The sequence below is a fragment of the Phocoena sinus genome, chromosome 6 (genome assembly GCF_008692025.1).
Source record: "Phocoena sinus isolate mPhoSin1 chromosome 6, mPhoSin1.pri, whole genome shotgun sequence".
Lineage (NCBI taxonomy): Eukaryota > Metazoa > Chordata > Mammalia > Artiodactyla > Phocoenidae > Phocoena > Phocoena sinus.
The window spans coordinates 105,997,638-106,010,001 of NC_045768.1; the positions used below are offsets into that span (position 1 = coordinate 105,997,638).

Below are 12,364 nucleotides of genomic sequence, written 5' to 3' on the forward strand. Positions count from 1 at the left end.
TCTTGGGCCTCTGCCAGCCGGGCAGTTGAAGGCTTTATTTCTGGCTGGACCTCAGGCAAGAGTAGAGATAATTCTAAAGTCATATTCTTTAGAAAGTTGATATGTTTTATTTTTTTGTCTGTGCCCACTCTACTTTTAAAAATATTACTTGAGGGCTTCCCTGGTGGCGCAGTGCTTGGGAGTCCACCTGCCGATGCAGGGGACACGGGTTCGTGCCCTAGTCCGGGAGGATCCCACATGCCGCGGAGCGGGTGGGCCCGTGAGCCATGGCCACTGAGCCTGCGCGTCCAGAGCCTGTGCTCTGCAACGGGAGAGGCCACAGCGGGGAGAGGCCCGAGTACCACAAAAAAAAAAAAAAGAATACTACTTGAATGTGTCAGATACTAATTTTCTAAATTCTAGGCAAAGCTAACAGGAGAAACCTTGTCCAGTTTCTCTAGGTCCGAGACTGTACAAAGTCTGGTGAATTCACCAGGTATTGGTACGTCTGGTTTTTGTTTTTGTTTTTTTGTTTTAATTTATTAATTTATTTATTTTTGGCTGCGTTGGGTCTTCGTTGCTGTGCACAGACTTTATCTAGTGGCAGTGAGCAGGGGCTACTTTTCGTTGGTGCTCAGGCTTCTCATTGCGGTGGCTTCTCTTGTTGTGGAGCACGGGCTCTAGGCTCATGGACTTCAGTGGTTCTGGCTCGCGGACTCTAGAGCACAGGCTCAGTAGTTGTGGCGCACAGGCTTAGTTGCTCTGCAGCATGTGGGATCTTCCCGGACTAGGGCTCGAACCCGTGTCCCCTGCATTGGCAGGCGGATTCTTAACCGCTGTGCCACCAGGGAAGCCCTGGGTTTTTTGTTTGTTTGTTTGTTTACAATATTTTACTTAATAATCAGGTGGCTACAGTTATAGCTCTCTTTTTCTGTTTGAGAATGGGCTATGGCTGTGAAGAATTACATAAAACAAAGTTACCAGAAATCAGAAATTAATAGCAGATATTATAGATGTGTGATATAAAGGAATTGCTGAAAAGTCATGTTGCGTAAATGATTTACTAACTGCAGTAAATCAGTTCTTTAGATAATGTCCCTCCTCTTAGTTTATATGTACTCTTTTTTACAAATTCAAAGTAAGGAATCTGAGAGAATTTTATTGCTTTAGGTCACTTGACTAATTAATACCTAAATTAGAACTTAGGTATTAATTCCTAGTTCAGTGCATAGTTTTCTTTTTTCACCAAATCTAAGTTTCTTGGAAAGGCACAGCATGTGTGTGTGTGTGTGTGTGTGTGTGTGTGTGTATGTATGTATGTATATATATGCACACACACACGCATTCATACATACATAGATACATAGTATATATATTTTACAAATTCAAGTAAGAGGTTTTACTAATCTCATGTAATTGCTAACATTTTTTGAGCATTTTCCATGTGCTAGGTAGGCACTGTGTCATGCTGTTTATATGCATTCTCTCATTTGGTGGTGAACCTGTAACCTATGCTGTTTTACCTACAGTTTCACAGGGATCATTGGCAACTTTTTCTCTTATAAGTTGAGACAGTCTTATCTCATAACCTAAAACATATACTGTTTTTTTAAATAATGCATTAGACTCAAATGTAAAGTTATAAATGGAAAACCAGTTTGCTGTGTTGCCTTCTTATTCCTTTTCCTTCCTTCTTGGCATTTCCCAGTTTTTTGCCCCTACCACTCTGTTTATTAAATGAATGAGCTCCTTGAAAAATCAAGAAGTTTTGGTGCTGCTTCTTTTTCAGTTGTCTTTTCTGTTGATAACTCTCCACCCAGTCACCTCAAGCTCTGTTTCACATGGGTCCTCACAAGTAGGTACACATGACCATGTGCTTCCTCTTGGACCTCATTTTCTTGCTTCCTGAGCTCTATGATGGGTTGCTTTTTCAAGTTAGAGGAAAGCGGGGGATGGAGGACAAAGTTAGTTGTTGTTTACCTTTATTGCCTGTAGGATGGCTTGACATAAAGTTCATTCTCAGAAATGGATCCATTACAGAAGTGTATTATGCAGATGCATGTATTGTTGGAGATTGTTGGGTTTGGCTGGGCAAAATTTGATCTTAAAGAGAAAAAGGACAACATTATACGTGTATTTAAGTTGATGAATTTAGTAGGTGGCATTATGTGTTTGTGTGGTGCTTTATAGTGTCCACGTACATTTTCAAATTTTACTACTTCTCAGATAATGTTCTACTTTTTAGTGTTCTCTGCTCTTGATCTGCTGTATGACTTAGGTTGCTTCACTTAATCTCTTCATGTCCTATTTTTCTTTCCTACCAACTTCAGAGACATGCCTATGGCTCGTCATGAGCTGCTTTCAAAAAGATTCCATATTTAGGTAGTTCTTCTGTTTGGAGAAGTTCTTCTGTTGCATTATTCTGCTTCACTTGAGCAGCTATCACTTACTAAATTGTTGAAATGTTCCGTTGTTCCTTTAAATAGCAATAACTACTTACATTTTCATCCCTTAGATATTGAGATATTTGCTATTAATTGGGACTCAGACTTATCATGGTAGCTAATTAAATACTTATGATGTGAAGTGATACTTGGCTAATTAATGTGGATTTGCTGATTCTGCCTGGATTTAGAAACCAAATGCCTGGTTAACGCACTAGGAGAAAGGACCCTATTCGAGTAGCAGTTCTTTTATTATTCATAAACTCCAGAATTCCTCAAGAACCAGGCTGAGTGTTAATTGAAGATACTGATTGATTTTTGATCATGCATGCACTTTATACATTTGCATATGGTAGGGTTCTAGGCCGTGCTTGTTGGACTGTTCCGTTGATGATGAGACGAAGGGCGCCTTCATGAATGATGGTGAACAGAGAACTAGGGAGACATCATCAGGGAGTGTTGTGTGTGGAACAGGAAAAATGAGTGTTAGTGAGCACTACTTCTGGCCTGTTGTAGGTTGATGGATTTTTTTGCTATAGAAAACTAGATTAGATACAGAGAGGTTTCAGTATATCCAGTGTTTATAGTTTTGATATATAAGCTTCTCAAGTCTTTATTCTGTATTCTGAAAATAGGATGGACAGGGCTAAATTAGGTCCTATTTCCTGTTTATTCGTTTATTCATTCATTTATAAAACACTTGTTGAACATCTGCTGCATGCCAGGCACTGCTCTATACATTCTAGTCAGTGTCATGCCAGTATTTAAATCAGTAACTTGAAGGTCAGTCTTCGTGTTCACAAGTTACTAAGCTATAATCATAAGGCATGAAAAAAATAGCCACTGTTGAGGGAGGGAGGAGTGTTGTTTTAATTTGGAAAAAAACAAAATAACATCAAAAAAAATGAGAATATTTCCCAAATGTGACATATTACTTCTGGTTGACTCATTTCTTTCACATTTGATCTGCCCTTTCTCAGATCTGCCTTTTCTCAGATCCTTAGAGGCCAGTGCTGATCTGCATGTCTGCATTACAAATATTGGAATCTTTTCCTTGTTCTGATTTTGGTGCCAGAAAGGACAGCGGTTGGTTTGCTTGGCTTTTGTCTAGCCGTTAAGCACTATAGCTCTGAAGCAAATTTGGTAGAAGAAAGCTTTCACTCCCCTCACCCTTCAATTTTAGTTTGTATTTGCAAACTTTGAAAGGTGGAAATCTCTTTTGGTTTATGGGAAAAAGGTGATCGTGCTTAAATTACGAGTTACATTTATTCAGAGTTTGCTTTACTGTCTCCTGGTGGTTGACTGTAAATCAGGGTGTCTCAGCAGTGGCACAGTCACATTTGGGCTGGCTAATTCTATTTCACGGGGCCGTCCTGTGCACTGTAGGATCTAGCAGCATCCCTGGCCTCTGCCCACTAGATGCAAGAAACTCCCCCCGCCCCCCCAAGTTGTGACAACCAGCAATGTCTACAGATATTGTCAAATGTCTCTTGGGGGGCAAAATCACTCCTAGCTGAGAACCACCACTCCGAATCCTTAAAGCAGACCTACTGACCACAGTTGTTTGTGAGCTAACCACAAGTAAGCTGCTGCCATACTTGACGTTGTGTTTCTCTGAATCCTTAAAAGTTTTTCTTTTATTCTGATGGATGTTGCTTCAGTTCCCTAATCCTGGGGATCTTACTGTCATCCCAGAGGAGTTGTGCCAGGATGAGCAGAGATGATGGTACATGTGATGTATTCCTGGAATCCAGAAGACTTGTTCTTAATGGACCTGCCCCTTAATGGACTTTAATAGACTTTCTCAGAAAAGCTGCATGTGGAATCTAGGCCAACACATATTTGATATGAGGCCTTCAGCTCTAAGTCTTCCAAAGGACAAGCAGGTCCTCTTGATTGGATTTACTCTGTAATTAGACAAAAAGTTTGGCTATGTTCTAGGTGTTAAATCATGATCATTTTAGTTTTTAATTGTTGTTTCTATTTATTTATTTATAAATTTATTTATTTTTGGCTGTGTTGGGTCTTCGTTGCTGCACACAGGCTTTCTCTAGTTGTGGTGATCGGGGGCTACTCTTAGTCGCGGTGCGCAGCCTTTTCGTTGCAGTGGCTTCTCCTGTTGAGGAGCACGGCACGTGGGCTTTAGGGGTTGTGACACTTGGGCTCAGTAGTCGTGGCTCACGGGCTCTAGAGCGCAGGCTCAGTAGTTGTGGCGCACGGGCTTAGTTTTTCTGTGGCATGTGGGATCTTCCTGGACCAGGGCTCGAACCCGTGTCCCCTGCACTGGCAGGCGGATTCTTAACGACTGCGCCACCTGGGAAGCCCTTGTATCTTTTTTTTTTTTTTTGTGGTACGCGGGCCTCTCACTGTCGCGGCCTCTCCCGTTGTGGAGCACAGGCTCCGGATGCGCAGGCTCAGCGGCCATGGCTCACGGGCCCAGCCGCTCCACGGCATGTGGGATCTTCCCAGACCGGGGCACAAACCCGTGTCCCCTGCATTGGAAGGCGGACTCTCAACCACTGCACCACCAGGGAAGCCCTGTATCTTGTTTTTAGACTAAGAGGTTTTTTGTAGGGTTGTCAAGTTTGGCTGATAAACAACTTGCATTTTTGCACACAACATGGTGCTGTGACGATTTAGCAGAGAGGTTGCTTACTTACGTTCATACACATGACAAGTGGTAGAATTGGAATCTGAACGCAAGTTTTTCTGGTTGACTTCAAAGCCATGCTTTTTCCTCTGTACCAGCGCCTGTCAAAATTTAATGTGCATAGGACTCGGGGATCTTGTTAAAATGCAGGTCGGTCCTGACTTCGTAGGTTTAGGGAGGGCTGCATTTCTGCATTTCTGGCAGAGTCCCAGATGATGCCCGTGTTGCTGGTCTTTGGATTGTATTTTGAGTACTGGAGCTCTGTACTATGTTCTTGGATTGTTAATTGTGCTGTAGATAATCCTCCTGGTGGTTAACTCACAAAATTGGTAATCTACAATTGAATATTCAAGAATTGGATGTTTGACGGATTTTTTTTTCTCATTTTAAGCTATGTGTATTCCCTGGTAGAGCTGAGGGACAGCTGTACTCTCCTGAACTGGCAGCGTTGCAGGTCTGTGTTAAGTGAATGCTGGGCACATCAGGACAGTAACATGAATGACCCGAGGGTAGCTTGTGGGGCAAGCGTTCGAGTGAACAGCTGCCGTAGTCTGCTGATTCTGGGGTGGACGTTAGTTTACATTTCCACATCTCTGAAATTGGGTATTTCCTAAGATAGACAGCATTTTACCATCACCAAGGTTGGCATTTGTCTTCGGCTACTTCTGGCCACCCTCCCACTCTCTGAGGTAGAGCCAGGCAGATACCACGGTGAGCACGTGGCCTTCTCCCCCTTCTTGCTCCTCTCTTTTTCCTGACCCAGGGTTCAGTGCCTTTGTTCTGTCACTGCTGAACCCGAGCTTGGGAGGTCTGGGCTACAAGCCCAGGGATTTTTATATTGGTCAAAAGTGCTGCAGGGCAGGGCTTCCCTGGTGGCGCAGTGGTTGAGAGTCCGCCTGCCGATGCAGGGGACGCGGGTTCGTGCCCCGGCCCGCGAAGATCCCACGTGCCGCGGAGCGGCTGGGTCCGTGAGCCATAGCCGCAGAGCCTGCGCGTCCGGAGCCTCTGCTCAGCAACGGAAAAAAGTGCTGCAGGGCAAGATGGGTTTCTCTGCCTATTGCTTGGCTCTCCGTAGTAGCAAATCTGTTACAGATTTTTCCTTGTCTTGGTAGGAACTCCTCCAGGACTGAGGCAAAGTTTTAAAAAGCTCTTTATTAAACATTCTAAATGATAAACTATTTCCCATCTTTATTGTTTGGCAGCATTTTTATTTCTTGATGGTACACAAATTAATAATACATTTTCCATGGGGCTTTCGTTGGATGAGATTTATAAACTTAATCGAAGTTTAGCAGAGAAGCACTGATTTGGAGTTGGGGTTATTAGTTAGAGTCTAGCTCTGCCACTTGCCAGTCGTCCACATGTAAAGTGAAAGTTGACTGATCTCCAAGGCCCTTCTGGCTCTGAACTAATTGGATTCTAAGTGTGCTAGAATGAAGTAATTGAAATATGACGACTCTGCCTTAAGAGCACAGAAGAAGTGATTACTTTTGACGAGGTTGGGGAGTGACAGGAGGCATCTGAACTGGGTCTCCAGGGGGAGAATAATTGTGGTAGAGGAATAGGAGAAAGAGTATTTTAAGCCGAAGGGACAATACTCGTGAGGTCATGGGAGTACTGAAACCATTCATAAACTTTTAGACTCTGGATAAAATTACATTCCTTACGCTACGTGGAGGTTAGCCTCATTACAAGTAAGGTGTTTTGTTAAAAGTAAGATGACCCTTCTTGGCTTTCCAAAAAGGTGATTGCTCAAGAAGTTCTCTTTGTTTCTGGTTTTTGAGAATAAAATGATGGTTCCTCACTAGCTGGATTAATTAGGTATAGAAACCGTAAAAATAAAATGAGCTATCAAAGTACTGAGTATGTTCATCCTTGTTTATTTGAGTTATCAGGGACAAGGTGAATAATAAAGCTACTACCTATGTTATAGTAAACTATGCTTATCTGAGGCAGGTTTAAATAATTTTTAAAATCATAATGTAGTTCTACCATTTGGGCACTAATCTTTGTTTTGTGAAGAAATTACTGCTTTTCATAGTGGGTCACTTTGGATAGAGATTCTTTGAATTGGGAATTTCTTTGGAAACAAAAGCTGTTAGTTTTACTGGATCAGGTACACCTTGAAAGAAAAACCTCTTGTAAGTGTAGTCAGTGTTGCAGGTAGGAATTGGAAAAGTGAAGTAATAAGTAATTAACCTCAACCAGATGGACTGTCCTTTGTTCTTTTATACCAAAGAGAAAGGCCTTAAAATTGGGGGTCAGAAATTACATAGACTCAAGGGAGTTCTGAGTTTGGTTTTAAAGGGGATTCCAGGGCTGAGACTCATAATCTCAGTTCTACTCTGCCATCTTGTGTTCTCTTGGGAAACTTATTTTTAATTTCCCTAGACTGTGTTTATTGCATACGTAGAATAATCCTCAGCTTTAGCTTGTTTCACAGAAAAATTAGTTAGCAAATGAATACAGCTTAAAATGTGAAATCTTTATACATCTGCTGAAATATGAGGCAATTTCTGTTCCTAAAAGGCGTATGCTAGATTTTACAGGTGGTAGGTAAGCAGGCGAAACTATTCAGGATGTTTAGCCACAGTCTGCTTTGACCTAAAGGCAGTTATGCTTTTGCATTGAACGATGCAGCATTGATCGTTAAGTGTTTTTCCTTCCTCTTTACAGGTGGTCCGTACTGAGAAGAACAGTTTGAACAATCGATTCCTGCCCTGGAATGAAATCGAGACAGAGGCCATCCTGTCTATTGATGATGACGCTCACCTCCGCCACGATGAAATCATGTTTGGGTTTCGGTGAGGAGCTGATTTTCAGTTACGAAACACTTTTGTTTGCAAGTGACAGGAAACTAACTCAAAACCTGGATTAGGCAGCCAAGTGAATTTCAAAGCTGATAGTAACTGAGACATCTTATTGGGCTTAGATATCGCACTCTGAGGGAACAGTACAGGTGAGGGAATGGAGTAGATCAGGGCCACTCAGAGTGTGTGCTGGACTGGTACGCTGGCCCATGAACAATTTATTACCTGTCCACAGTGAGGTAAGTACAAAAATTGAGAGTAGGCATTTAGAAACTTTAAAATGATTTGATATTTACCATGACATCCAAGTGTGAACTTTTTTCTTATAATTCATTTTTTGGGTAACATTTATTGAATATAATTCATACATCGTACAGTTCACTCATTTAAGTGTACCATTCAGTGGTTTTTAGTATAATTACAGAGTTGTGCAACCATCACCATAATCTAGTTTAGAAATCTTCATTACCACCAGAAGAAATCCAGTACCCATTAGCAGTCATTCCCCATTTTTCTCCAACTCCTCTGAGACCTTGGCAACCATTAATGTACTTTGTTTCTCTATAAATTTTCCTTTTACAGACATTCCATATACATGGTACCATATAATATATGCTCTTTGGTAACTGGTTTCTTCACTTAACATAGTGTTTTCAAGGTTCATCCATCTTGTAGCATCTGTCAGTACTTCATCCATTTTGTATGGATGTACACATTTTGTTTGTCCATTTATCCATTGATGGACATTTGGGTTGTTTCTACTCCTTGGCTATTGTGATTAGTGCTGCTATGAACATTCATGTACAGGTTTGTATATGAACATTTCCTTTCTCTTAGATATATACCTTGGAGTGGAATTGCTGGATCATATAGTATCTCTTCGTTTAACATTTTGAGGAACGTACACTCCTGTTTTCCAGAGTGGCTGCACCATTTTATATTGTACCAGCAGTGAATAAGGGTTCTATTTTCTCCGCATCCTTGTCAACACTTGTTATTTTCCATTTTTTATTTATAGCCCTCCTACTGGGTGTGAAGTGGTATTTCAATGTAGTTTTGACTTGCATTTCCCTAATGACTCATGTTATTGGCTATCTTTTCATGTGCTTAATAACAATTTATATATCTTCATTGAAGAAACGTCTGTTGAGATCCTTTGCCCATTGTTATTTGGGTGGTCTTTTTATTATTGAGTTGTAAGAGTTCTCTAGAACTCTTACATTCTAGATCCAAGTCCCTTATCAGAGATATGATTCGCAAATTTTTTCTCCTATCCTGTGGGTTGTCATTTCACTTTCTTGATGGTGTCCTTCAAAGCACAAAAGCTTTTCATTTTAATGAAGTCCAGTTTGTCTATGTTTTCTTAGGTTACTTGTGTTTTTGATGTCATATGTAAGAAACCATGTGATTCATTTTTATTGTGTTTTACAGAAGCATGAATAAGCCAGGGGAACATTACTTGTTTGCCACAGATAGTTTGAGAAGCACTGGAGTAGATACCCTTGGAGATCTTGTTCAAATTAAGTACAGATCCAGGATGGAGAACTCTTTTTCTCTGTGCTTTTGTTCCATTCACTGAAAGCCTGGCCTGACCCCTAGCTTTTAGGCTTCCTTTGGTTTAAGTGGATAAGTGCAGATGCTCAGATGAAAGGAGCAGCGGCTTTATTGCTGTATTTGTCTTAGGTCCATCTATAAAGAATTATTTGACATATTTCTGACAAATCAGAACATCTGTTCTTCCTCTCCCTCACCCAGCCTCTCATTTCCTTTGACTTCTTCCTCCTACTATATTATTGAGGCAAGAGTCTGTTGTTAGCAGTGATAAAAATCCCACTGGAATGTGTTCCTCTGTACCATGACCGTAAGAAGCCAGCTCTCTTTAGTTGTTTTTATGAAAGGAACAAAAGCCATGTGATGGTTCCAGAAATGGGCTTTTGCCATCACAGTTGTCGTTATTAATGGTGGTGGGGAGGGGAGGGAAGGTGGTGTATTTCTGATACAGCATGATGCAGTTTAGAGCATGCTAAAGGACTGGGAGCTGTGAACAGAGTCATGGGATGTTAACAGGAGAATTGCCAATCAGTGCTAGATCCCAAGAATGATTAGATAAAGGGTCCTGCTTTGATGAGTTTGAAGCTTATTAAGATAGCTGGCACTTGCTATCTTCTATGGCTCTTGATTTAGGAAGATTTTTTTTTAATTAATTAATTTATTTTTGGCAGCGTTGGGTCTTCGTTGCTGTGCATGGGCTTTCTCTAGTTGCGGTGAGCAGGGTCTGCGTTGCAGTGTGCGGGCTTCTCATTGCGGTGGCTTCTCTTGTTGCAGAGCACGGACTCTAGGCGTGCAGGCTTCAGCGGTTGTGGCATGCAGGCTTCAGTAGTTGTGGTGTGTGGGCTCAGTAGCTGTGGCTCACGGGCTCTAGAGCGCAGGCTCAGTAGTTGTGGCATGCCAGCTTAGTTGCCCCACAGCATGTGGGATCTTCCCAGACCAGGGCTCGAACCTGTGTCTCCCACATTGGCAGGTGGATTCTTAACCACTGCGCCACCAGGGAAGTCCCTAGGAAGATCTTTGATCTTTTCCATTTGTCAAGAGATTTCCAAGTGGTGAGAGAATAATAGGAAGCCTTATGACTGATGATATTGAGTATCTTTCATGTGCTCAGTGACTGTTTGTATATCTTCTTTGGAGAAATGTCTATTCAGATCCTTTGCCTTTTTATTATTGAGCTGTAAGAGTCTCCTAACAGTCATTTGAAATTTGAGGTTTAGCCTCTGGTTATGACTGGTGAATTATCTCTGGCTCGACTTCTAAACCTTTTATTGTCCTGACTCTGTTCTCATTTGTTTGGGCATCCTTTGATCTAAAAACTTTGTTTTCGAATTAGAGTTTTCATCTTTTCCAGATTAGACTTTTAAGGAACCTCCATACTGTTCTCCATAGTGGCTGCACCAATTTACATGCCCACCAACAGTGTAGAAGGGTCCCCTTTTCAAAAAGATAAATGCACCCCAGTGTTCATTGCAGCACTATTTACAGTGGCCAAGACATGGAAGCAGCCTAAGTGTCCATCAACAGATAAATGGATAAAGAAGCTGTGGTATATGTATATACAATGGAATACTACTCAGCCATAAGAAAAGAATGAAATAATGCCATTTTGCTGCAACCTTGTTGGACCTAGAGATTATCATACTTAGTGAAGTAAGTCAGACAGAAAAAGGCAAATAACGTGATATCACTTATATGTGGAATCTAAAAAAATGATGCAAGTGAATTTACTTACAAAACAGAAATAGACAACAATCTTACGGTTACCAAAGGGGAAAGTGGGGGGAGGGATAAATTAGGAATTTGGGATGAACAGATGTACACTACTATATATAAAATAGATAACGAGGACCTACTATATAGCACGGGGAACTGTATTCAATATCTTGTAATAACCTATAATGGAAAAGAATCTGAAAAATTATATATATATATGTATAACTGAATTACTTGTAAATCAACTGCACTTTGATTTTAAATAAATAAATAAATAGAAATTCTCCCTCTGGCAAAAGATAATATGGATCTTGGCAAACTTCAGCTTACACAGCAAGGAAGGAAACAGGTATGTTCTTAAGGGACAGATAAAGAGACCCAAGAGAACTAAAAACATCTGTCTGTACAGAAGCAGTACATGAATGTTCATAGCAGCATTATTTATAAGAGTCAATAAGTATAAATATGATTCTACTTATATGAGGCATCCAGAGTAGTCAGATTCATAGAGACAGAAAGTAGGTGGTGGCTGCCTGGGGCTGGAGGAGGGCAAGAATGCCGCGTTAGTGTTCAGTGGGTCAGAGTTCCAGGCTGGGAAGGTGAAGAAATTCTGGAGATTGATGATCATACAACAGTGTGAATATACTTAATGCCATTGAACTGTACACTTGAAAATGATTAAAATGGTAAATTTTATGTTACATACATTTTGCCACACACCAAAAACTCAGTTGTCAAAAAAAAACTAAAAGAAGTATAAACAGCCCAAATGTCCATCAACTGATGAATGGATAAACAAACCGTGGTATATGCATGCAATGGAATATCTGGCAACAAAAAGGAATGAAGTTCAAGGCTGAACCTGCTACAGCATGGGTGAACCTTGAAAACAGGCTAAGTAAAATAAGCTAGTCACATAATATATGAGTCCATTTATATGAAATGTCCACAACAAGCAAATCTGTGGAGACAGAAAGTAGATTAGTGGTTGCCATGGGATGGGGAGGGGGAAAATGGGGAGGGACTGCTAATGGTTATGGAGTTTCTTTTTGGGGTGATGAAAATATTCTGAAATGAGGTAGTGGTGATGGTTGCATAGCTCTGTGAATATACTAAAACCCAGTGAGTCGTACACTTTTAAGCTAGTGAGTTTTATGGTATGTGATTTATGTCTCAGTAAACTTTATTTTTAAAAAAGGTGATAGTGTAAGCTGTAT

The 12,364-nt window shown here is 40.9% G+C and overlaps 1 protein-coding gene across 5 annotated transcripts in view; it reads left to right on the top strand.

Annotated features, from left to right (window-relative positions):
• EXTL3 (exostosin like glycosyltransferase 3) overlaps positions 1-12,364 on the top strand; it is a 140,047-nt gene that overhangs the window by 90,979 nt on the left and 36,704 nt on the right. For all 5 annotated transcript variants that reach the window (XR_004350308.1, XM_032634449.1, XM_032634448.1 and 2 more), the window contains exon 4: positions 7,750-7,877. Coding sequence is in view for 4 of the 5 variants with exons in the window: in XM_032634449.1 (XP_032490340.1) it covers positions 7,750-7,877 (128 nt within the window). In the remaining variant the exon portion in view is untranslated. The remainder of the gene's footprint in view (positions 1-7,749; positions 7,878-12,364) is intronic.